At 40.8% G+C, this 26,335-nt stretch overlaps 1 protein-coding gene across 2 annotated transcripts; it reads right to left on the reverse strand.

Moving 5' to 3' along the window:
• Positions 1-17,811: 17,811 nt before the first annotated feature.
• On the reverse strand, positions 17,812-25,565 carry LOC142776437 (uncharacterized). 2 transcript variants are annotated; one of them, XM_075880088.1, is made up of 2 exons: positions 24,689-25,565; positions 17,812-17,907 (listed from the first exon to the last, which is right to left on the reverse strand). In XM_075880088.1, the coding sequence occupies exons 1-2, from the start codon at positions 25,338-25,340 to the stop codon at positions 17,855-17,857; spliced, it is 705 nt and encodes a 234-aa protein (XP_075736203.1). In that variant the 5' UTR covers positions 25,341-25,565; the 3' UTR covers positions 17,812-17,854. The 2 variants fall into 2 exon arrangements, with proteins under 2 accessions (XP_075736203.1, XP_075736204.1); XM_075880089.1 differs by having other exon boundaries at positions 17,813-17,907; positions 24,749-25,565.
• Between the last annotated feature and the right edge of the window lie 770 nt (positions 25,566-26,335).

Consider the following 26,335-nt stretch of genomic DNA (forward strand, 5'->3'; position numbering starts at 1 on the left):
ATAGCCTCCTCCTGTACATCGACAAATTTGAGAATGATAACAGATAAGCATGAACACCCATGTAACACATGAAGACAGCGGTGGCTGTCTTCATGGGTTACAACCATGAACGCTTGATCCTGGCATTGATGAGATAGCGACAGCGGGACACTCACTACAGAGATAAGCTGAAGATACTTTGCTCACCATTTGACTTACAAGAGCTTTACAAGTCGCGAATTGCTGAACTGGGGGAACCAAAACGAACTTCAAGATACTAAACACTGTCATGCAACTCGCGTCAACACATGTTGCAATACAGGCAGATGACTTTCGCTGTCTACTGGAGATTCAGTAATGTTGGCAAAAAATATTCTAGATCGGTTACCAGTGCCATGTAGAATGAAAGCAGAAAATTCAGAGCTCGTAGAACTGAATTGATTACATCTGTAGCAATCACCATGTTTATGTACATGACACAGAGCTTAAATTGGTCAGCAAATGGTCCTTGCTGTATCAGCTCAGTGCTTTCGTAAGGAATCGTCAAAACCATTCCAGGATTAAGCCTACATGCAGCCCAGGAATAGCTATGCCTTCAGAAAAATTACCAGAAACGCCAACTCTTCTTACTCTTCTCCCACAGTTCATCAAAAAAAATGAATTCAATTCTATTTGACGCACAACTTAATCAGTACTGATTGAAAATAAATAATTACTATTGTATAATACATAAGCTATTATACCTTCTTCATAACACGTCATATTTTCTTATAGCTGCTTCTTTGTGACACCTATGGTAGCTTTTAGCAGTGTTAGAGGTTTTATATTCAATGTATTAAATATAATACAGTGGTCATTACAGGGTTAATAGACTCGGACACACAGTGCTACAGCAAGGATGAAGCATCTTTATTATGCATTTATTTGCAAAGGTTCTTAACGACCGATTATTTATTCTTGCTTTGCGATATGTCAGTACTTTCAAGCTCTCGGCCACTGCTGTTCTCGGAATCGGAGGAGTCGTCATCTGTCAACAGAGACTGAACAGATTTCAAAACCTCCCCACAATGACAGCTTTCACCAATTTCTTTCTTCAGGTCTTCAATCCTGAACATAACAAAAACAAATAAAAACAATTACATGTGGCTTCTAAAAGCTCCATTTACATCTATTGCCACTGGCCCACATACTTTCTGCTTTGGGCCTGCACACACAGCACATCACAAACACAGCATCCGCCCAGCATGCCAATGTGTTTTCACCTTCATCAACTGTGTGTTGCTGCCAATCAATCAGCAGACTTGTCTATGCACTCTACACATTTTCTTCGTTGTTTTCATTCAAAGCAATGAAGCCCACAAAGTTTTACCAGGTTTACTGTCTCTGTTACCTTGCGCATCTTTAACATTATTGTGCACAATTCACGTGAACTCTGTGTCCACATTTTAATGTTGACACAGAGTTCTGCTGACATACAGGGGCAGTTTTTTTTCACTTTGGTTGAAATTATGTACTTCCTTTTCAAAATGAATCTAACAAAAAACTAATTAAGGGCACAGGGTAGGGCCACTCTGAAAAAAAAGGCAGCGTCTCGTGCGCCGCGCGGCGCTGTAGCCATCCCCACACAGAACTGGCTGCTGCGCCGCACGGAAGTGACGTCACTTTAAAAAAATTAACGTAAAGCTATTTAAATGTGCAAATAATTACTTTATAATGCAATAAACTTACAAAAGTGTCATTAAACAAGTGTGTAACGTGTTTTTATAGTGCATAAATTAATTATTAACGCATTGTATACAAATATTTGTTTTGTATACTGTTTTTGTAATATTAGTATATATTGCTCAATTTAACAACCTAATAAATTATTTGTTGGTTTATAAGTATTATTAAAAGGAAAATAAGTTGATTGTTTGTTCTGTGCTCGAGGGTGCAGCGGGTTTGCCCCTGGTTTCGGTTTGGAGCGTATTTTGATCCTACGACTACCCTAATACAGTACATGTGTACAGTATTGTACACATACAGTACACATACGTACCGTATCGCACACAATATTGTACAGTACATGTGTACATTCTACATCGCAATGTGCCATGTCAACAGCATTCGCCGAACACCGTGTGATAAATCTGCATCGCAACGTCAACAGAGTGTTTCTTTGATAGACCGAGAGGAAATCGGTGGTCTGGCGTCAAATTAATGTGTATCCTTGCCTGTCGACAGAGTGTTTCTTTTGTAGACAGAGAGGAAATCGGTGGTCTGGTGTCAAATTAATGGGCATCCTTGCCTTTCGTTCGCGAAATCTATGCGTCCAGTGACGCTGTTCTGGTACCACGTCTACCTCGGCGCGTTTTTCTGTCATCAGAGCTTCAATAAATAGCGTGAACAGCATTGCTTACCCAGTGGCGGAGGAAACGATGCAGTCAGTTGCATCGTTTTCGCTTACGGGCCTGGAGTTTTGTGTGTCCTTGTACGTCTCGGCAAGAAAGTGCATCGATTGTTGAACAAGCGTATAAATGTCCTATTCTGCGAGGATAATCAAACATTCGAAATCAAAGGAGGTGGCATTCAGGAAGATCAGTCCAATATGTGCTTAGGAGAAACTTGTTAACTTGTGTCGCAGACAGTACATTATTGTTATTGATTTCAGCAGTGCTCTGGGGGACGAGGATCTTTCAGTGCGCTGCTAAAATCAAGAATGCGATCCAACTTGCGTATGCAATTTTCAGTTTTCATGCAGAACATTATTGATCGCCTTATATGAAAAAGTTAACAAAAAGTCATTTATGTACGTGCTATGCATGCCACGTTAAGCTTCTGTGCTAACTATACCCTTGCACTGGATATTAAAATGTTTACATGCTTACACTCTGAGGAAGAGATGGTCCGCTTATTTCTTTTAAACAAATCTGGAATGTTGGCCATGTTGTCGCTTGTGCCTCTAGACCAGGTAGTCGTGTCTGGACCACCAAGCAAACCAGCTTGACCTCCCTCATGCCCAGGGTCACACATCTTAATTCATGCGGCTACGATGTGCTGCTGCACTTCCACTAAGTATGAGTTGAATATGTTCGCAAATAGACTGCCATATAAACCACTTGCAGGTGCTCTTCGGTTTTCTTTTCTTCTTTAGCGTGTTATAGTGCAGCGATTGGTTCGCAGGTAGGACTTGCAAACCTTGTACAGCTATGGACAGGGCTGACTATTGTAGCTTCGTATGCATGTAGAAACCTTTTTCAAGTAGAAAGGTTATTATCATCAACATAAGAGAAAGGTATACAAGCTGTTTTCATCCAACCTTTCTTCACAAATGAGATAAAGATGACTAACCCATTACTACTTGAACTACTAGCCATACTGTACAGGTTGCCATCAATTTAATTAATGCAACACCCAACATTAAAACCACACTAATTCATTAATTTCACCTGTGACGACAATGTTAGTACAGTCAGCATTAGGCTGGCAATCCTGGCACTGCACGAGAGCCTCTTTTAATGTTGCCTATAGCAGCTAGATTACAAAAGCACTACAATTTTGTCGAAAAACTCACATGATCTACGAAGTCTTCACGTCTCGCTATTGAGGTGACCAGGGCATGGTTGGAAGTGCTGCGATCATATGTCTGACTAAGGAGCTGAAGTGCTTGCTTCATGTGTGATGCCTGTATTGCGTTGATTTGCTTGCATCGGATCCATGCATTCATTGTGCACGATGACCTAAACTGATACGACACATGCATTTTAATCTCTCATAACATAGACAGATTGAAAGATGCCCTTCTTGGCTACTTAGTTCATAACTGAAGCTCAACAGTGGCAGGACAAAAACATGTGGGTCTAAAGGACCGGGCAAAATCCTCCTGACCTTATATGATGGTCTACTGACAAATTTTGTCGCCTCCTCACCTACGCCAAATTTAGTGTTAGTTATAAACGTTCGGCGATTTTAAACTTCCAGGCTTCAGTTTTGTCACTTTATCTATCTCGGCTGGTGATAAGGTAGCCCATGCCTTACTATAAAAGCTTGTTAAGACTTTCGCCTAACTCAGTTTATCACGAAGCCTATACAAATTGTAGGTTCTGATTTTGATGAGATAAACCTTGAAACTTCTTTTTCTGAGAGCCTTTTAGCTCTATGTTCTCCTCATTTTTTTGAACAAAATTAGACGCCGCTCAAAACTACCCGAACTCATGATATGACACATACCTGTTACAAAAGTACGGTGTAGTAAATGTGCATTTTTGCCTCAAAGAGCCAATAAAAAGAAGAAACAAAAATGTCTGCGTAGGTCTACACTGTACCCTACTAATCCTTGGGAATTCAACAGCAAGTGATATGGATTACAGAAAAATGCTCAAAGCCTCAAGCCGTCAGTTGAGGTGCTGTGCACTATCATCATCAGCCTGACTACGTCCACTGCAGGACAAAGGCCTCTCCCATGTTCCGCCAGTTAACTCGATCCTGTGCTTGCTGCGGCCACTTTACACCCACAAACTTCTTGATCTCATCTTCCCACCTAACCTTCTGTCTCCCCCTAACTCTCATGCCTTCTCTGAGAATCCAGTTAGTTACCCTTAACGACCAGCAATTGTCCTGTCTATGCACTACATGCCCAGCCCATGTCCATTTCCTCTTCTTGATTTCAACTATGATATGCTTAACCCCGTTTTGTTCCCTGATCCACTCTGCTCTCTTTTTGTCTCTTAAAGTTACACCTACCATTTTTCTTTCCATTGCTCGCTGCGTCATCCTCTATTCAAGCTGAACCCTCTTTGTAAGTCTTCAGGTTTCTGCTCCATAGCTAAGTACCAGCAAGATACAGCTGTTATATATCTTCTTCTTGAGGGATAGTGGCAATCTACCTGTCATAACATGAGAGTGCTTGCCAAATGTGCTCCACCCCATTCTTATTCTTCTAGTTACTTCAATCTCTTGGTTCGGCTCCGTGGTTATTACCTGCACTAAGTAGACATAGTCTTTTACTAAAAACTCGCGCTCAGCTTGACGACTTAACTCATCGCCGCAGAACTGCCTGCCTTTCGCTTCTCCACAAGCTCTATCATCACCCATACCTTCACCGCATTTTCGAAGCACCAACAGTCATCTTTCCACGCACAGACCATATCTTCAAGATAAAATGTATAGCTTGTTGCTCAGCTCATTACGCTAATTCCTTCATTCCCCGAACAATAGTTGCTTGGAATAGCTTGCCATCCCACATTGCCACTCAAGCAGATTTCCCAACATTTAACGAACTTTTACTCAGCATTTCCGACTAGATATCCACCGTGCGTACTCTCATTAAGCTTCTTCATATGTACATCAGTGTTTATTTTTCTTGTTATCATGTGTTAATGTTTTTCACGACCATTGTACACGCTTGATTTGTATTATTTATGTGTTAATTGCGAACTTTTGTATCTCAAGATCATGCCATCATTTTAGTTTTTTTTCCTTGTATACTGTATTTGTTAGTGCCCTTAATTTATGTTTCCAGTATTCAATATTTCATCTCTGCTTAATTTTTCTTTTTTTCATAGTATCTGATTTTGGTTGTTGTTGTTGCTTTTTGTATTTAGCTCGCTTTCATTATTTTGTTTATTCTTGTTTTTAGACAGTATAAGCGTACAAAAATTTGTTTCATGTGTCCGTTCCCCTATGTAATACCCCTTCGGGGGCCTTTAGGGGTATTATGAAATAAAAATAAATAAACAACTTGAAGTGCACTATTAACTATCTTGAAGCACTGCTCTCTTCCGAGGTTGTTGTACATTACTTTCGTTTTCTGCAGATCAATTCTAAGACCCACCTTTCTGCTCTCCTTGTCTAATTCTTTAATCATGAGTTGGAATTAGTCCCCTGAGTTACTCAGCAATGAAATGTCATCGGCGAAGCGCAGGTTACTAAGGTATTCTTTATTACCTCTTATCCCTAACTGTTCCCATTCTAGGCCTCTGAAAACCTCCTGTAAGCACGTGGTAAATAGCATTGGGGAGATTTTATCCCCCTGCTTTACACCCTTCTTGATTGGTATTCTGTTGCTTTCTTTATAAAGCATTAGGACAGCGGTTGATCCCCTGTAGATGTACTCCAGGATCTTTGTATATGCTTCATCGACGCTCTGATTCCGCAGTGTCTGCATGACTGATGATATTTCTACTGAATAAAACGCCTTCTCGTAATCTATGAAAGGTATGAATAGTGGTTGGTTATATTCTGAGCATTTCTCTATTATTTGATTGATAGTATGAGTGTGGTCGATTGTTGAGTATCCTGTTTGAAATCCTGCTTGTTCCTTTGGTTGATCGAATTATAATGTTTTAATAACTCTGTTAGCAAGTACCTTTGTAAATAACTTGTATACTACGGACAGCAACCTGGACGGCCTGTAATTCTTTTAATCCTTGTCATCTCCTTTCTTATGTATTAAGATGATGTTAGCATTCTTCCAAGACTCTCGTACCCTTCCCGTCAGGAGACACCTCGTAAATAGGGTGGCTAGTTTTTCTAACACAATTTGTTCTCCATCTTTCAGCAGAGCTGATGTTACCTAATCCTCACCAGCAGCTTTGCCTCTTTGCATGCTCTCCAAAGCTTTTCTGACTGCTTCTATCATTACTAGTGGGGTGTCATCTGGGTTACTGCAAGTTCTTATAGTATTAAGGTCGTGGTTGTCCTGGCTACTGTACAGATCTCTGTAAAACTCCTCCGTTATTTTAACTATCCTATCCATATTGGTAGTTATTTTGCCTTCTTTGTCCCTTAGTGCATATATCCAATTTTTCCCTATTCCAAGTTTCCTCTTCACTGCTTTGACGCTTCCTCCATTTTTCAGAACATGTTCAATTCCCTCCATGTTATACCTTCTTACATCGAATACCTTACGCCTATTAATCAACTTCGAAAGTTCTGCCAGTTCTATTTTGTCTGTTGTACTTGAGACTTTCATGCTTTGACGCTCTTTAATGAGGTTATTCGTCTCCTGGGACAGCTTGGCAGTGTCCTGTCTAAGTACCGTACCTCCAACTTCCACTGCACACTCCATAATGATACTCTTCAGATTATTATTCATTGCGTCAACGCTAAGGCTGATTTCCTCGATAAGAGCCGAGCACCTGTTCTGAAGGGAGACTCTCAATTCCTCTACTTTCCCTCACAGTGCTAGCTAATTGATTGGCTTCTTGCGTATCAGTTTCTGTCGTTTCTTCTTCAAGTCTAGGTGAAATCGAGACCGTGCCATTCTATGGTCACTGCATCACACCCTGCCAACTACTTTCACATCCTGCACGATGCCTGGGTGTGCACTCATTATAAAGTCTATTCCGTTCTTACTTTCCCCATTAGGGCTCCTCCATGTCCACTTACGGTTTCCTCGTTTTTGGTAGAAAGTATTCAAAATACGTACATTATTGCGTTCTGCAAATTCTACTAGTAGCTCTCCTTCGGCATTTCTAGTACCGATGCCATAATCTCCTACTGCCTGGTCTCCAGCCTATCTTTGCATTAAAGTCTGCCATCAGTATAGTATAGTGTCTTTTTACCTTACTCATTGCTGATTCCACGTCCGTCTTCATAGAAGCTTTCAACTGATGCGTCATCGTGGCTGGATGTAGGCGCGTAAGGTTGTATCCTTCATCTTGTATCTCTTATTGAGTTTAATTACCATACCTACCACCCTTTCATTAATGCTATAGTATTCCTATATTTTGCCAGCTATGTTTCTGTGAATTAGGAACCCCACTCCCAGTTCTCTTCTGTCAGCCAAGCCTCGATAGCAAAGAAGGTGCCCATTCTGTAGCACCGTATAGGCCTCATCTGTCCTCCTAACCTCACTGAGTTTTATTATATCCCATTTAACACCCTCTAGCTCCTCGAGTAGTACAGCTAGGCTTCCCTCACTAGATAAGGTTCTAGTGTTAAACGTTGCCAAGTTCAGGTTCCAATGGTGGCCTGTCTGGATCCAGAGATTCTTAGCACCCTCTGCTGCATTGCAGATCTGACCGCTGCCGGAGTCAGTTGCTTCGCAGCTGCTGGGGACTGAGGGCCGTGAGTTATTTGACGTATGCATGTGGGAGGTAATGGCCAGATACTGCACCCGGGTGGCCAATGCATCTCTGGTGAGAACCCCCCCCCCCCCTTAGCTCGGGTCCGTGGTGTCACTACACACTAAACGCCTGCTTATACAGACACCCCTGCGTGTCCACTGTGCTATGTAATAAACCTTGGAGATTTTGGAATGTAATATAAGCCGCATTTATATCCTGATCCATCTGAACATTGACTAGCTGAATGGCGTCTATTCTGCCTATCTTATTATAAAAGCGTTCTCATCTGTTTTCACTCTTGAAATGGTTACTCCTTTTCGAATTTTTAGTTCATTTCATGATTTCTCTATTTTATGCAATAAATTTGTAGTCGTCAGTAAAGATGGTATTTTTTCTTTATTTAGAAACAATAAAAATGCTGCAAGTATAGATCTCCTTGTTTTTAGCCACGATATATTAAAATATATTTGGGAGCATTTTTGAAGCCTTTACTGCACTTTTTTTATTGATCATTATCCTTTTGCTGCATTCCTCATCACTGGTGTGAAGCCAAGTTATGCAATGTTCTAATCAGGCACCTGCCCTGATTCTCTAAACTACAGACTCATTCCTTTCACTTACACTTTTTCCAAGCTCCTCGAAGGCATCATTCAAACTCAAATAAATAATTATTTCAAAAATTACATCATGTTTAAATAGCACAGTTTCTGTAAGGAATTTCCTTGTGATCATCAGCTGACATAATTTACTCATGGCTTATTAATAGACACTGGCTTTCAAGTTGAAACCTTGTTTCCCAGTTTTTTCGGTGCACTGATTGGGTCTCCGACCATAGGCCTGTATTCACTAACCATCCTCGGTGTTACCTCAAGTTTTTGTTATCGGTTGTAAGCCTTTATTGCGCTTGATGTACAAAGTTGGCCAGTATTCGTGAACCAGTCTTGTTGTAGTTTTTTACATCCTTACCATTTTTGTGCCTTTATAACACAAGTAGAGGGTACAAAAGCTTGAGGAGAACTCGAGGAAAGGCCAAGGTTGGTTTGTGAATACGGGCCATAGACTCTGTAGTTAACACGACTGAACATTCACACCCACATCTTAGTATACAAGGGTTCCTCTGATATCGCAGTCAATTCACCTCTGTTAATGGCTCTTACTCTTCGACAGCTCAAGTAACATTCGGCACTCCGCAGGGAAGTTTCCTTGGTCCCCTGTTCTTTTCTAATATTTGTTAATGATTTGCCTGAATGTATTTTTTCTCAAACTAGACTTTTTCACTGATGACCTCATTTGTAGTGTACTGAGCCATGAAAAGTAACTCTGGCTATCAGTTATTATAAAGCAACCTCTGTTCAATTACAACTTGGGGCTCATCATGGCTACATTTCTAAATAAGTGTAAGGCTCAACTTGCCACGTTTACAAAAAGTTTTATGCTGCTTTCTGAACTTCACATACTCCAAATACATAAATGTTGATTCAGCTTGCACTGACAACTATTTAAATGTTCATTCTATGTTTGACCTGACATGGAGCCGTCATACCTATTTCGCTTTGTAGTTGCCACTACCTCTCTGCCTCTCAAATTGTAATCTACAACATGCTCCTGCACAGGTGCTTAATCTCACCCACTTTACTTTAATTCATCCTAAAATATAGAGTATACTTCATAGATGTGGCACCTGAATTAGGCCTACATCATAGGTAACATCGATCTTTCCAAAAAAATGCAACAGATTTTTTTTTTCTGATTACTACCATTTCATTGGTGTGTCAGTCCTAAAGGCTTGTGCTGGTCTTGATAACCTTTACCATCATTGTACACTAGTTTCTTTACCTCTTTTTTATAAAATATACTGCCACTCATTACTTCATTTTTTTTCCAATCATATTTCCACATCACCATCGTCCTTTCAAAATTAAACACATAGCTTGCTGTACTTCCATCTTTGCTAAATCATTCATCCCTAAAACCATTATCGAGTTGAACTGGCTGCCTCCTTATATTACAACTAAAATTAATACACTTAAATTTAATAAACTTATTAAAAGTATTACCCATTTGAAGGCTGTCTCACTAGAGCTTTTCTATTTTCAGAATTGCATTTTTGTATATTTCGTTTGTTATGTCACACTTTTTTAGGTGTTTGTTTGATGAGTATTGTTGTTCTGCTGTTTATTGATGCTACAGCCTATCTGTTTTTCCCTCCTCTTTATGTAATATATCCCTACAAGTAAGGGCCTTGAGGCATTTCTTGCAAGAAAATCAGTAAATGACAATTCTAATGTACCAAAGTCTCCTTCCCGTTTAAATGAAACCGCTTTATGAATTTTTAGGCTAGTTAGTCATTATCAATAAAGTTTGTGAATGTCTTTTTTATGCCATTTCTAAGCCTGAAGAAAAAAATAGCAAGAAAATACTTTAGCCACAAAAAAATCATTTTTTATTCAAGAGAAGCATTTGCATGTATAGGCTGGTGCACATGTATGCACTTATATTTTCAGAGGTGGTGCCGCTTCAGTGGCTCATACAGTACTCGCCTACTCACCCAATAGATGCAGCTTTGATTAATCCAGGCACCATGGTTGCATTTCTGTAGAAGTGAAATTCTAGAGAACCACGTCAGGTGGAATACCAGGGCCCAATAAAGAACCCAATGGGGTTCAAATTGTTTGAAGCCTTCTAATACACTGTCTCGAAAAGGTCGTACTACTTTGTTAAAGTTTGTAACCTAAATTTAGAGGCAAAACTCTAAAGTAAATGATAACAGTACACTGATGAAATCATGCAATAAAAGTTTGGACACAGCATGGTAGAGTTGACGTGTCAGAATTAATGGTGTGAAAGTATTTGAAAAGTGCAAGTAATATTGTGCAGTACCATTCAATTTGGTCTTTTGTTTGAATAACTCTAGGGGAATATTTTTTGATTGTTTAAAATTACAGCAAAATCTCAATAGTATCAAACAAACACGAGATAAAGGTATGATAAATATAATCCAAAAGGCCAGAATTTGTTAGATATAGACAGCAATCACTTATACTTTTTAAGGAGAGTCACCAGATATTTTAGGCCCATGGCAAAGTAGCTCCAGTGCGTTACATGCCACAAAAGTGCTACTGACATTCTTTTGGGCCCCAAATCTGAACGAAACATCGTAAATAGTGTAGTGCACATGTGTGAGTGTATGTGTTATGTGTTTATCACTGCATATATGATAGTTATCACCCAGTATCTGGAGTCACATGTCAGGCGAAAAGCCAGACAAACATCTACAACTCTCCACTAAAATGATACTCACTCTTCAACAGCTTTTTGCAAAATCTGGCTAAAAAATCACCAAATTTTTCTTTGTGTTTAAAACTTGCTCTGCTTGCTAATTTCTGTAGACGAAAATTTTCTTGCCTGTTCGTGCTAGTTTATAGCTTTTCGCCGACTCAGCTAGAGAGTATCAAACAACAATTTTCATTCAAAGGATGTCTATAGGATGCACTCAATAAAATGGTGTTTTAGGCAAGCTAATGAGATAATGTAACTGTAAATAAATTACTTTTTATGTATATAAACTCATTAAGGGATTTTGGCACGAGCCAAATTGAATAAATTTGTGAAATTCGATATTCACTGTAGAAGCATGTCAAAATAAAACGGCACAAATAATATGTCATAGCAGCCTGTTCAACATGCTATGAAGTAAAAACGATTAAGGTGCTCAAGATATATCGACTGAAAAATAAATTCCAATTTCGCTTTTTTTTTTAGAAGAAAGCTCAGTGTTCATTGAAAGCCAACTTTGCTGGTCACTTAGTGGACTAAAATTATTCATAAAGTTATATATATTACCTAAAGATATTTGAAGTTACAGGAAAGTATTGTTTTTTGAACTCGAGAAATACTTTATTTTTTCAGTTTTGTAACACTGTAAACTTTTTGATGATGTAATGCAAGTGGCAACACGCGTTCGCAACAGCAGCCTTCAGCCCAAGCCCACTGATCTGGGATGTAGGCAGTAAGCTTGGCACTGTCTATGAATGAAATGGGGTTATCATTGGCGTTTTATTGCCAACAGAGGCAATACAAGCAATGTGGTAAGAGAGTGACAACATCGCAATGAGCCATCCAGCCATTACAGATTTACGATCATAACATGCTACTTTCTTCAGAGGGTTCTGCAAATGAAATAGGTGTGTTTTTTATATTTATATAACAATAAATTAAATAATATGCATTTAATAAGCCAGATAGAGCACTGGTGCCATTCACGCAATATACTAATAAAAGCTGACCTTTTACAATTGTTTAACTTCAAGTGCAATGCATTTCTTAGTGAACTTCTGTGACTTTGAATCAATCAATCATACAATCAAACGATCTCTCTCTTTCTCAATATATATATATATATATATATATATATATATATATATATATATATATATATATATATATATATATATATACCTATCTATCTAGCCACCTACGACCTTGTGCACTCCTTAGCATATCATTAAAGGGATGTACACACCAAAATTGGTATACATACCGTTATACATTGATTGGTACACTCGCAGCCGTTTCATTACATAGATATATGCCAAATATGATATGACGAGATATTTTTGTGCAAATAACATAAATTAATGGTGTGGTAATGGAAAAACCATGACATGCATGTCACGAATGGGCTCACATGCATGTCACGTTCATGGTGTGCTTGCGGTTATTTTGCTATAGCTTGGTTTATACCAAAATTAATATGACGTGACCATAGGTCAGCAAAACTTATGCAGCTCATTCAGACTGAGGCTCACAGCTTGATCTGAGTTTGATTGAGTCGACTCGTGGGTGAGTTCGTCAACCTATGGACGTGACTGCATGATGAACATAAAGAGCAAATGGTAACATGTAAATTATGACATACAATCATGCACCACGTGATTTACATGCCGGGCTCTTGGTGTGCTTGCGGCAATTTCGCTAACTTAATATACAGTGAAATTTGCATTGCATACCACTGTATGATGACCATAAATGACATTTCCTAACATGCAAATCATAATATCCACGTCTTAATTGTACAGCATGGTTTCCTCCTTCCTGGCTGCTTCGCATATTATGCATCGATTCCTGTATACTGTGCATGGGATCTGCCTTTTAAAATATAGTCTAGCCTTATGACGCTGTTTATGTTACAGTAACATGATGCACTGCGAGTGTCAAGGAAAGCTACTGTGCATGCTCCTCACAGCAGCCAACCCATGAGTGGGGCCATGTGTATATGTCAGGTTGTTAGAATGGCGTGTATGAATTGCTGTGTGAATATATATATATATATATATATATATATATATATATATATATATATATATATATATATATATATATATATATATATATATATATATATATATATATATATATATATATAGTCAGTGGGAGTAATAATTCAATGGGCCAGTTAGTCTTCGTGAAGGTATGGGATATGGCACAACGGGAGCGTTGTCAACAAGGATAAATATATTTATTTCCCAACAGTTTCGGGAGGGGACCTCCCTTCATCAGGCCTGATGAAGGGAGGTCCCCTCCCGAAACTGTTGGGAAATAAATATATTTATCCTTGTTGACAACGCTCCCGTTGTGCCATATCCCATATATATATATATATATATATATATATATATATATATATATATATATATATATATATATATATATATATATATATATATATATATGCACCTGCAGCAATGTTGTTCAGTGTTCTGCTGTAACAATGCTTCAGAAACAGGCGGGAACTCTGGATTAGTGTCCACCGTGTAAATTTACAGGTGATTTTTCGGGTACATTTATAAAGTACATGTAGCTATAGTTCGTAGTATGCTCCATGTAAATTAACTGATACTTTTAATGTGCTGAACCAAATGGCAGCCGGTAATGTGATCTAGAGTCTGCAGCCTACATTTCTTTGGCGGAAAATCTTCGACTGCAGATCCAGCAATTTTCTCTCGTACACTAAGGCCACTTTAGATGCCAAGCGTGTTATGGTCGAGTTCAATGCTGTGTGCGGCGTGACCACCCTTGCTGCGCATGCGCGTCCCCTCCCCGTCTCTCTTTTCTCCTACACTCCCCCTTCTCTCGACTCGCACCACCGACGCAAGCAGCATCTGATAGCGAGTTCCTTGATAAAAAAAAATGACTGATAGCACTGCCCAACCGTTCACTGGCCACCCCGTATTAGGCACTGGATATTGACCTCCAAGGTAGTGCTGGTGATAGATTTCTCTTGTGCGTTGTTGAACAATGAAAATGAGCAGAGTGCGCGTTATACTTAGTTAAAAATGTACTGAGGGTCTCTGCATTTAATAAGAGTCTTGTGTCTCTCACCCATTAGCAGTGATTGGCATGTTACAGAAAGAAACACTGGTCCATCACTGCGTGCTTAGCGCCTCGTCCCCAGGTTGATCTCCTGCGCAACGCCACGATGAGAGCCAGCGTCCACGGCGCCGCCTGTGTAAGCGTTAGCGCCCGCTGCTTCACACGTATGCATGGTTCCCTTTAGTGGGAGAGAGCAATTTTTCTTCCACCATCAGTTTGTCTATCGGCGCAGATCGCAGACTGCGCAGCTCGTAAGCAGGAGCCGTACATTAGGAATAAGCCCTGCATGCCTTACCAAATGCATCGCGTACCACGAGATTTTAAATATTTATTCCCCATCTGCAGCAGTTAACCTAAACAGCACTGCGCACGCAATCAAAGCCACGCCACGTCAATCTATCTATATAACTCGGTGACAGCTAAGACATCATGTGCGAAGATGGCACGTGGCTAAGTTACTCAAGGACTCATGCAAATTCAACTTGCGATCAACCAGCTATAGTTCCCAAAGTGAGCAATTAAAGAAATGTAACAGCTATTATCACATCAGGTATTGCCTCTCACTCACATAATAGCCTGTCAAATGTGAGCAGCTTTAATACACCAACAGGTGCGTACGACGAATAAGGCATATATCCTTTGATTGCTGCGCATCATTTACTTATAGGCTTTACCGCAATGCTTTCGCAATGCAGTGAAGCTTAATCATCTTTTGGTAATTGTCTTTTTGTCTGTTTGAAAAGGACTCGCCAAGATGCATACTTGGCCTGAGCAGTCGCAAATGCTTATTTTTGTTTGATGCACAAGTGGCCTGTGCATGCGTTCATTCCGTATCATGTAATGCTCTTCTGCTCACGCTGGCTTTACCACAGTGCTTTTTCCATGCAGTGAAGCTTGATCATCTTTTGGTAATTGTCTTTTTGTCTGTTTGAAAAGGACTCGCCAAGATGCATACTTGGCCTGAGCAGTCGCAAATGCTTATATTTGTTTGATGCACAAGTGGCCTGTGCATGCGTTCATTTCGTATCATGTAATGCTCTTCTGCTCACGCTGGCTTTACCACAGTGCTTTTTCCATGCAGTGAAGCTTGATCATAGTTTGGTATTTGTCCTTTTGTTTGCCTGAAACGGACGTGCCAAGATGCATATTTGGCCTGAGCAGTCGCAAATGCTTATATTTGTTTGATGCACAAGTGGCTTGTGCATGCGTTCATTTCGTATCATGTAATGCTCTTCTGCTCACGCTGGCTTTACCACAGTGCTTTTTCCATGCAGTGAAGCTTAATCATCTTTTGGTAATTGTCTTTTTGTCTGTTTGAAAAGGACTCGCCAAGATGCATACTTGGCCTGAGCAGTCGCAAATGCTTATATTTGTTTGATGCACAAGTGGCCTGTGCATGCGTTCATTTTGTATCATGTAATGCTCTTCTGCTCACGCTGGCTTTACCACAGTGCTTTTTCCATGCAGTGAAGCTTGATCATAGTTTGGTATTTGTCCTTTTGTTTGCCTGAAACGGACGTGCCAAGATGCATATTTGGCCTGAGCAGTCGCAAATGCTTATATTTGTTTGATGCACAAGTGGCCTGTGCATGCGTTCATTTCGTATCATGTAATGCTCTTCTGCTCACGCTGGCTTTACCACAGTGCTTTTTCCATGCAGTGAAGCTTAATCATCTTTTGGTAATTGTCTTTTTGTCTGTTTGAAAAGGACTCGCCAAGATGCATACTTGGCCTGAGCAGTCGCAAATGCTTATATTTGTTTGATGCAGAAGTGGCCTGTGCATGCGTTCATTTCGTATCATGTAATGCTCTTCTGCTCACGCTGGCTTTACCACAGTGCTTTTTCCATGCAGTGAAGCTTAATCATCTTTTGGTAATTGTCTTTTTGTCTGTTTGAAAAGGACTCGCCAAGATGCATACTTGGCCTGAGCAGTCGCAAATGCTTATATTTGTTTGATGCACAAGTGGCCTGTGCATGCGTTCATTTCGTATCATGTAATGCTCTTCTGCTCACGCTGGCTTTACCACAGTGCTTTTTCCATGCAGTGAAGCTTGATCATAGTTTGGTATTTGTCCTTTTGTTTGCCTGAAACGGACGTGCCAAGATGCATATTTGGCCTGAGCAGTCGCAAATGCTTATATTTGTTTGATGCACAAGTGGCCTGTGCATGCGTTCATTTCGTATCATGTAATGCTCTTCTGCTCACGCTGGCTTTACCACAGTGCTTTTTCCATGCAGTGAAGCTTAATCATCTTTTGGTAATTGTCTTTTTGTCTGTTTGAAAAGGACTCGCCAAGATGCATACTTGGCCTGAGCAGTCGCAAATGCTTATATTTGTTTGATGCAGAAGTGGCCTGTGCATGCGTTCATTTCGTATCATGTAATGCTCTTCTGCTCACGCTGGCTTTACCACAGTGCTTTTTCCATGCAGTGAAGCTTAATCATCTTTTGGTAATTGTCTTTTTGTCTGTTTGAAAAGGACTCGCCAAGATGCATACTTGGCCTGAGCAGTCGCAAATGCTTATATTTGTTTGATGCACAAGTGGCCTGTGCATGCGTTCATTTCGTATCATGTAATGCTCTTCTGCTCACGCTGGCTTTACCACAGTGCTTTTTCCATGCAGTGAAACTTAATCATCTTTTGGTAATTGTCTTTTTGTCTGTTTGAAAAGGACTCGCCAAGATGCATACTTGGCCTGAGCAGTCGCCAATGCTTATATTTGTTTGATGCACAAGTGGCCTGTGCATGCGTTCATTTCGTATCATGTAATGCTCTTCTGCTCACCCTGGCTTTACCGCAGTGCTTTCACAAGGCAGTGAAGCTTGACCATACTTGCTTTTACGTGCATTGCGACTTACCAAAGTTTTGTAATAGCTCAACTATTGATGCTAGAAGTGATGCATTCTATGTGAAAGTTTTAAACTTAACTTCGGGGATTCATGTTTTCATAAAGTTTTCACAATATATCAGTAAGGTCGAGTTGGAAACTATGCATTTTTGGAAAACGCCCACGAACACGACGGAGACACGAGATTAGAAAGACTCAGTACTTCGCCTTTCTCTTGTCCCTCCGTCGTTTTCACGTTCATTTTCAAAGTATCTATCAAAATGCTGACAACGCTGTTTCACTGCCAGCAACCTTTGGCGTGTAAGAAACGGAGCTAAATTTTCTCTCAGCCTGTAAACCAAGCAATTGCGGCTACTCGATGTGCGATAAATAAAAGACCAAAATTAAGAATGACCAGCTGATGTTGATAACAGGTGCTCATAGCAGCACTTTTTTGCTGTGCACTTGAATTCCTGTCTTATGTAATGTTATGGTCCGTGAGTACAAAATGACACTACTACAACCAAGAAAAATTTTACTAACATTTATTTGTAAAATAACCGGTACAAAATAGAATTCTGATGCCCTTCTTAGTAGTTGCATAATTTAGCTAGAAGAAGACAGCATCATCCAACTTCCTGATGACTTGACAACAGGGTGAGTCCACAATGTACTGGACCTGTACAAGATGAAGAAAACAGACGAAAAAAACAACAGATAAATCAAAGAGTTTAAAAAATGGCACCTGAAACTTTCAACTTGCCCACCACAGCAGTGAAAAGACTCCTGTTGTCATATGTATTTTCTGCCTGTTGGTCCGCGGGCACAAGTGCCAGTCTTGTTTATTAATAGAAGCTGCTTAGCATCACTTCATTGCAAGACTTTTTTCTATCCGCCACCCGAGAACGCGCTCTGTAGCGGTCAGGCTCCGCCTAGAGACTTGTGGCAGTGTGACGTTAATGTGGGCAATATATACACAGACTTTGGTTGCTTAATTTGTAGCAAACTCATTGTGAGCAAATCTCATAGTTGAATTCATAAAATATTTGAATGTTATATTGTAATATAACACTAAAATGCTGAGGCTTTAGATCATTACAAACTCAGCCTGCCTACATTAACAATCCCAGTGCCACAGGCATGCAAGAACTGCTTGCATAATCATGAATCAACTAAATCATTTTGATATATTGACAGGTTTTCAAAAATGACTATTTTTGAAAATTTTATATTCATATTTTTCTCTTAAAGGGCAAGTTACTGTTGCTGAAAAGAAAAAAAAGCAAATCATATACAATATCCGATACTTTTTGTTTGCAGTTTACAGCTGCACATGGTAAAAGGCTGCATGCATGAGTATTTGTTGTGTGCCATTCATAGTATTATTTCCGAAATCCTTATTCAATTGACATTTAGTGATCAGCCTATAAATTTTCTTGTTTTTTATTTTTCATTCCGTGCATTAGATATGAATATATTTTAGTTCAGGAAAATTTGCTCAACGAAGGGAAGTTTTTCTACTTTTGGCAAAAAAACAAAACAAAGCAAGAACTAGTTCTAGAACTTTTATGAAAGAGATAGGTTTGAGGTTTGACGTGATGAGAAGTCAATAAAGAAGGAATGCCACAGAAAGGATTGCCTCAACAAAGGAATTTGGTTCGTTGGGATAACATACATTTGGCAATGTTTTTATGTACTTCTAGTTAACGCTCCACCACTAGCTTACAACAAGGAAAAAAAATAAGGTGGTGCATGCAGAAAGTTAACTCATCACATAATGTGAAAATTTGACCCAGAACAAGAGAAGGAACAAAGACGAGTGCTCACCTCCAACAAGATTTATCTTGAAGAGCAAACATATATACTCTTGAAATGCAAAAAATAGACAAATCATTCAAAAAGCCCACAACTGCCATGCACGAAAACCTTACGTCCTCAGGAAAGACAATTCGTTTTGACAAATCCCTAGAGACAGAGTGAGAGAAAGTACTGATGCAGTTCAGCTCTAGTCTACAAATCTTTTTCGCCACGACAATTTCTCTTGTATTTTTTTTTCCCAATGATAATGGTGTCACACAAAAGTGGTTTGGAGCCACACCTGCTGCAGTGCAAGGCCAAGAAATGATTGCGACCATTCTTGAGGTTACAAGGGTGTTCATTGCTGCACGTGTGGCTGCAAAATGATTTTGCGGGACATCATTATTGCTGGAAGAAAAAACAACAAATAAAATGACAAGAGAAATTATCGAGGCAAAGAGGATTTGTAGACTAGAGCTGAACTGCATCAGCACTCTGTCTCGGGCTTTGTCAAATTGTCTTTTTTGAAAATGTAAGATATTTGCGCATGGCAGTTGTGGGCGTCTTGAATGATTTGCCTGATTTTCACATTTCAGGAGTATATATGTGTTTGCTCTTCAAGGTAAATCTTCTTGGAAGGGAGCACTCGTGTTTGTTCCTTCTCTTGTCCTGGGTCAAATTTTTGTGCTATGTGATCCGTTATGCATTACCAACATGCCTAACTTCATACTTTCGATCCCTGAAGTCAGTCCTTAAAGGGCCACTCACCAGGTCCCATAACAAACTGTGGAAGTTGTGTATCTAACGGAGAGCATTATACCACAAAAAGTTTTTCAATCGGTTCATTATGAGCTGAGAAAACAGTTTCTTCTTTTATTAACAGCAGGAAACAAGGATGAAATGAGGCAAGCTCAAAACCCTTGCCACTCCCCCGTGTAGCCTTCACCAGCCAAATCTCTTTCCTACCCTCTCCAGCATCCAACCAAGAGGTCACGTGCACATGACGTGCTCAAACAAGCCCAACCCTCGAGCGCGCGAGCGGTGTCGTTTTGTTGACCAGCATTGTATTGTGCCTACTGCCTGTTCTTGCGACATTGTTTGGAAACGCTGGCTTTGATGCGGTTGAAAAGATGAGCATAATGAGTGCTCGAATGCGCAGGACCATTAATTTCTTTTCCAGGACAGGAGTCTGCTTGATGCAGTAACCGCGGAGACACAAACGCAGGCGAAACGCCAGCACATTAGCTCGGCATCTCGTTGCAATTCACGGGGAAAAAATGCAAAAGACAAACACATTCTTCTATTGCGTCTCAATATGTATCCCAAGTTTTATTAATCTCTTCAAGCAACAAATTACATTAACTACGCATGTCACGTTAAATAATTTCCGTCATGTCACGTGCCACTGTTGGCAGCGTCAGAGCACAGTCGTATACATATAGGACCAACGTCACTGCACTGCTGTGTATGTAGGGCGATACATACTTGCACATCATAACCTCCTTCTCTGGGGGCGCGACCCGAAAAAAAGGGGGAGAAGCGTTCTTTTTGAAATTTGACCCATTTCCGCGTCGCATAGAGTTGCAATGTTTGGCAGACGTGACCATAAACTCCCAATGTGCGCATTGCACTTGTCAGCTCAAAATCGCCAAACCCGGTGAGTGGCCCTTTAAAGAAAAGCAAAAATTAGAGGAGGAGACATAAAGAATGCTTAGAAATTTCGCCATATGTCTACACCAAAATGGAATGCTATTATTAATTAGAAAAATGTATATTTTCCTTGGCAACCAGCAAACATGACTGAGAACACACGAATACTTTTTTGTCCAAGTTAGCTGCTAAAGAGCCGAGACAACCTCCGTGAAATCCTCTTGAACAACTTGCACAAGTAATGTCCAATACTACCCCACTATATTGTGGTTGCCGGCAGACACAATGTAACTTGTAAATACTATCTCTTGGCTGCACGCGAGCAGCCATGGAGTTTATGAGGGGAAAGTCTTCGATCATACCATTCTGTATGCATTGCAGCAAATGTTTGCGTAGCATAACTTGGTTAAGGTTCAAAGTTTCTGGTTTTCTGCCTGACGCTATATAATACATGTTGGCAATTGCAAACAAGCCACAGTCAAGTGTGTTGCACTGGTTTTGTGCCTTCATTGTTTGAATGGTTAATGTTGGCGATTGTAATTTTAGAATATGACAGATTTGCCTAACAGCGTCAGGAGGGGTATCTTGATCAATTGAATCATATATGAAGACTGTGTTTTTGTCCGCACCAACATTTGTTACTGTAAGCCAATGATTGGGGTTCTGAACATGCAAGATTTGAACGAAAGGGCCTTTGATTTGAGTGAATTGTAAACATCGGCCCAGTAAGACATCTTGAAAGCCGACACAAGTAGGATACTTTTTCTGAATTAAATACTGTGCGACATTGATTACGCTATCTGATATGGAGGTGCCCTGTACCAGAACATTTAAATCTGCATCTGAAAGAGCATACCGTTTGTAGACAATTAGCATGTCTACTTTAACAGTTGCAAGGCCTACCTTTTTTACTTGATTTGGGAAAAATTTACGCTTGACAGCTCTCACTTTTTTTGGCCGCCCCCTTCTTGCTTTAACCAAAGGTACCACAAGTTTTGTACTGTTAGAATGCCCAAGATAACTTGTGGCAGTAGTTTGTGCTAACTGAGCTGGTGCAGCCTTTATGGCTGCTGAAGTTTGGTTACGAGGAAATGTGGTTAAATTTCTGAAGAAAGCCTCGCAGGACGAAAGTTTTTCCATTAACTCCTTCTCACCACAATTAGATAATACGTTAGCCACGGTTTTTGACATTTCGCAAAGACTCCTATAAGCATAAATATACTTCTCTTGTGCAGTGTCAAGCTTCACACAGGGTGGTGACTGAATGCTGCTTGTTACCACTGGTGTGGCACTAGTGGTTGTGCAGCTGTCACTCAGGAAATGATCCTTGCACCACCTGTCTGGTATGCAAGCCTTGTCGAAAAGATCTTGCTTAGTAAAGTCACGCACTGCTAAAATATGTGCACAAGGCAGAGTGTACTGGTTATAAAAAGCACATGTGCAAGAAGCCAAGCACAATGAAACACTGTACTGTGATCTTGGTGAAACTACAACATAAGAATTAGGAGTGGAAGTGACTTGATAACTTACATTTTTAAACTTCTCATACTGCTCTAGTACTTTACTTGTAGCCTCAGAAGTGCAATTACGGGACAATTCTAGCTGAAATGGGTCATTAAAATCATTTATGTTTAGGTTCAGCTTCATTTCTTTAAGCTTAGAGAACTGTAGAGATAAAGAATCATTATCAATGTAACCTACCAATGCTTCTATTGCTTGAACCAAATGCATGCTTGAAGAGAGATAATTTTTAATCTTTTGATTGTGGCACTCAATGCGATTATTAGTATTATTACCAAATGTAGGAAGGGCTTGCCGATATGCATGTACCCACATTTCCTTACACAAGTGCCAGTTATGCATATAGTAAGAAATGAAATCTGTGCAAGTCATAGCTTGGAGGTTAGCAAGCTTATCGAAGTAGTCTTGCTCAGTGGGGGAATAAACTAAGCTTTTTAAGAGAGGAAGCAACTGATCACGTTGCTGTCTAGCTTTTTCATTAACCTTCTGCTGGAAACAATGCAACACATGCCACGTACACAAAAGTATGTTAGAATTAGGAAGAATTCTGGTTAAAATGCGCAGTTCATTGAGATCTTTATCAATCATCACTACTTTGCAAGCAGACACAACAAATGGGTTGAAATCTACAAACTTTGTGAACATGGGCTCAACAATTTCAGTCGTCTCATTTCGTAAGAAGGCATAACACACAGGTCTCCCACGACCACGACCATCTTGAACTAATATAGAGTAAAGAATATAACCCTCAATATTCACTTTATACGTTCCATCAATAAACAGAATCTCTGGATACTTTTCCAAAATCTCACGCATGTGCGTTGTTTGAAGAAGTATGAATTGCAGGTTATTATTTTGATTCATTTCATAGTGAATAACCCAGTTTGGATTATTTTTTAGCAAGGTCTCTACCTTCTTTAAAACCATTTCACCATGAGCCTGCTCATTGCGGATAGGAATAGAAAATCGTTGCTTGTAATTATTAATGTCCTTTGTAGTTAACTTCTTACCAGTTTTTTGCTCGACCAAGTTTTTAAAATCCTTTGCGCCAATATTACATTTAGCTAAGTCAAAGAATTCTTCTTTTTCTCCATGATTCAGGAGCCTCTTCTGAGGATACAAATCATAATATTCTGTGGGATGGTTATGCTTAGCTTGTAGTTTAGTTATCTTGTAGTGCAGAGTAGGCGATTTACATAGGCTTACCGATACTGTCATTTCACAGCCAGTACCATTGTAAGCTTGCTTTGGTCGCTTTCCTATCCCCCTGGGCTTTATTGTGCGACCGTGAATGCAGCTATATTTAATCCTAATATACTCGAAGTCCTTATCTTCTGATGTGAATGGACTTTTATTACTCTTATTTATCATGACTACATGCCTGCCCTCCGTGCACCACTCATCAAAGCTTTTCTTAAAAGAAGGAAAGTTATCAAATGTTGCATTTAAATAAACTTTGCTACCCCCACCATATAGTGTATTTACTGGGTTATTGAGGACAGTTGGGTTGGCACCAGTGTTTACACAAATAGCCTGGGCATCAGGGCTGGCAGGCCTGCTTCTGGATGTCAAAGCAGCCTCACAATACTTGTACTGCACAGCTGCAGTGCACCCAGCTTCCATAGGGTCACCAGCCTCTGTGCCAGGATCGCGCTCAATTCGCATGCAATCCCGAGTCAGTGCTGGTAGATGGCTTTTGCAGACAGAAACCTCGTTCACAGCGTCATTCGTGACAGATTCACAGTGAGTCGCGGAACTAACTGAGCAGTCTTTCAACTGCTTGCTAGGAACACGCTGCACCTTTTTAAAACTATCACGAATGACGTTGTGCGAGACACTGGCTCGTCCTTCAGGCTTTCTACCACAGACAGCGGAAGAAGCAGACTGAATCTGTTTCTGGCTCACAACTGCTGTCATAGGTGAAGTGGACCTGATGGACTTGGCAGCTGTCACAGCAAGAACTTTGCCTTCACTGTCTGCACACAGTTTAGAGCTCTGTTCTTGCTTGTGCAGTGCCGCAGCCTTCCGCCGGCTCTTCTTTGACTGCACCAGTTTCCACTCACTGTCGCCACACTGGCCGACAGCCTGTGGCACAGCTGCTTTTCCAGCACTGGCCTCCTCTTCCCCCACAGAAGAGCGCACATGAGCACTCTCATGCTCCTGTGAGGCTCTCCTTATTTTCCTGTCACAAGTGGTGCTTGCACCTCGACTAGGGATCATTGGCTGAATAGGCCTCTCCCCAGTGTTTCCCTTGCATGGTACACTTGTGCCATGGAAAATGGGGGAAGGCAGGCTGTCCCAGGTCCACCAAGCCTTGCTTCCCTTGCAGCGAACGCGGACACCACCAACGAGCGTAAAGCCAATACCATGAATGGTACTGGCCAGTTGGTCAGTCTCGTGTCTCTGCATGAGAGCACTGCTGGTTTTCCAGACAGGAGCTGGTGCAGCGGAAGGTCCACCTACTGCTGGAGAATATTGAACTGCATGCATACCAAGTGCTGGAAAATCGACTTCCAAGTTGATGGAAAAGTGCTCCTGCCGAGCCCACCCACTCCATGCAGATGCCTTGGACTCCTTGTAGGACTGTTGGATGTGTCTCCTCTCTAGATGGGTGGACAAGGCACAGGCCTCACGGTGCAGGAAGTCTGCCAGCACCTTGTTGCCAAGCCGGCTGGGGTGGACACCATCCCTGCTCAGGAATCCAGGCCAGCTGTCCACAAGACTATCCAGGATAGTGAAGCCCCTCTCCAGGCAAAGCTGTGCGAGTGCGGCATGCACATTCCTGTAGTGGTCATTCAAATGACAAACATCACACAACTGTTCTTCCCCTTGGCGGTACCGATTCTGCCCCCGAGGAAGAATGGCAGAAAAAGCTACATGCAACGTGGGATTGCTTTCGATGATTCCCTGAGCGAGCTGGCGATATTTGTCCATGCACATGTTGACACTGTCAACAGTGTTGTTTGTGCCAACATGTACAATGACAATATCAAAACTGGCCAGCTTGTCAGCAATCATTGAGAGCAAGTGCTCAATCCTTATTCCTCTGTGTGCGGCAACGCTAACAGACAAGCCACGGCGCGATGGGAAATACTGGTCGACGTATTTCACCATTGAATCGCCCGCTACTAACACACGCGTCATGTTGCGCACACTTTCAATTCAGAATTACACCATGAAAAAAAAAGGAACAAGAAAGTGAATATTTAATCTAAAACACGGCTGTCAACTACGCAAATGCACTACGACACAGATACGAAGCACGTTAACACGGATGACCAAAGAAAGGGCCACGCACAGATACTGCTAAATCAGCCTATACGCGAAAAACCACAAAAATACGTATTGGGATGGATATAAACAACGTTAGTAAATATAATATAGCAGTGAAAATAAGCGGTTGAGCTTCGATAAAGATGATGTTCGAGGCTTGCGAATATGTAGCAGAACAAGGCCTGTAGACAGCTCGCAGAAGCAGCAACCAGTCGTACTCCAGCAGCAGCAGTAGCAAGTGAGCGTCTGCTGGCCAGCTGAGCCACGTTCCGATTCGGTAAATTCGAACAACGCGCTAAATCGGAAACGACGTATGTCATGACAATTTTTGTGACGTCACTTTCGTGCGGCGCAGTAGCCGTCTCTGTGTGGGGATGGCTGGAGCGCCGCGCGGCGCAGCAGCCATTGCCGAAAAAAAAGGATCTTTGCAATTTGGGAAGGGTATCCCTTTGTGCATATTTCCCACATTCGTGCTTTTTTAAACAACACTTTTTGTGGCTCAAAACAAGCTTTTCCAAATGCAAGTCATGAGTGAAATCACACTCTAGAGCAAGCCTCTCGTATGTGCTCTGAGCTTACAGCCTATTTTTTCTATTACAAACTTCATGTGAGAATCAAAATGCTTGTCTAGAGTCAGCTGTGTACAGAAAATTTTCGGGCAACTTCCAAGGCAGTCTAAAGGCACTGTGCACCTTTATATATTCACAGCTCGTCTTTGACGCGCATCAGTTCGAACACTTTCAGCTCCTAGCTTCATTACACATTGCGTTTGTCATGCTTATTGATAAGCTTAGATGCTGGGGTAAAGAAGGTCTTGAGCAAGCGTACATTTAACAGCAACCCATATAGTAGTTCTGTTATTGTGA

This window comes from Rhipicephalus microplus, chromosome X, assembly GCF_043290135.1.
Source record: "Rhipicephalus microplus isolate Deutch F79 chromosome X, USDA_Rmic, whole genome shotgun sequence".
Taxonomy (NCBI): domain Eukaryota; kingdom Metazoa; phylum Arthropoda; class Arachnida; order Ixodida; family Ixodidae; genus Rhipicephalus; species Rhipicephalus microplus.

What these genes read in the sequence shown, in the direction of transcription:
- LOC142776437 (XM_075880088.1), bottom strand. Translation starts at nt 25,340, where the DNA reads ATGACGCGTGTGTTAGTAGCGGGCGATTCAATGGTGAAATACGTCGAC. An exon ending in AGTCGATTTTCCAGCACTTG is followed by an intron (nt 17,908 to 24,688) that starts GTATGCATGCAG and finishes CATCTTGTACAG; the next exon opens with GTCCAGTACATTGTGGACTC.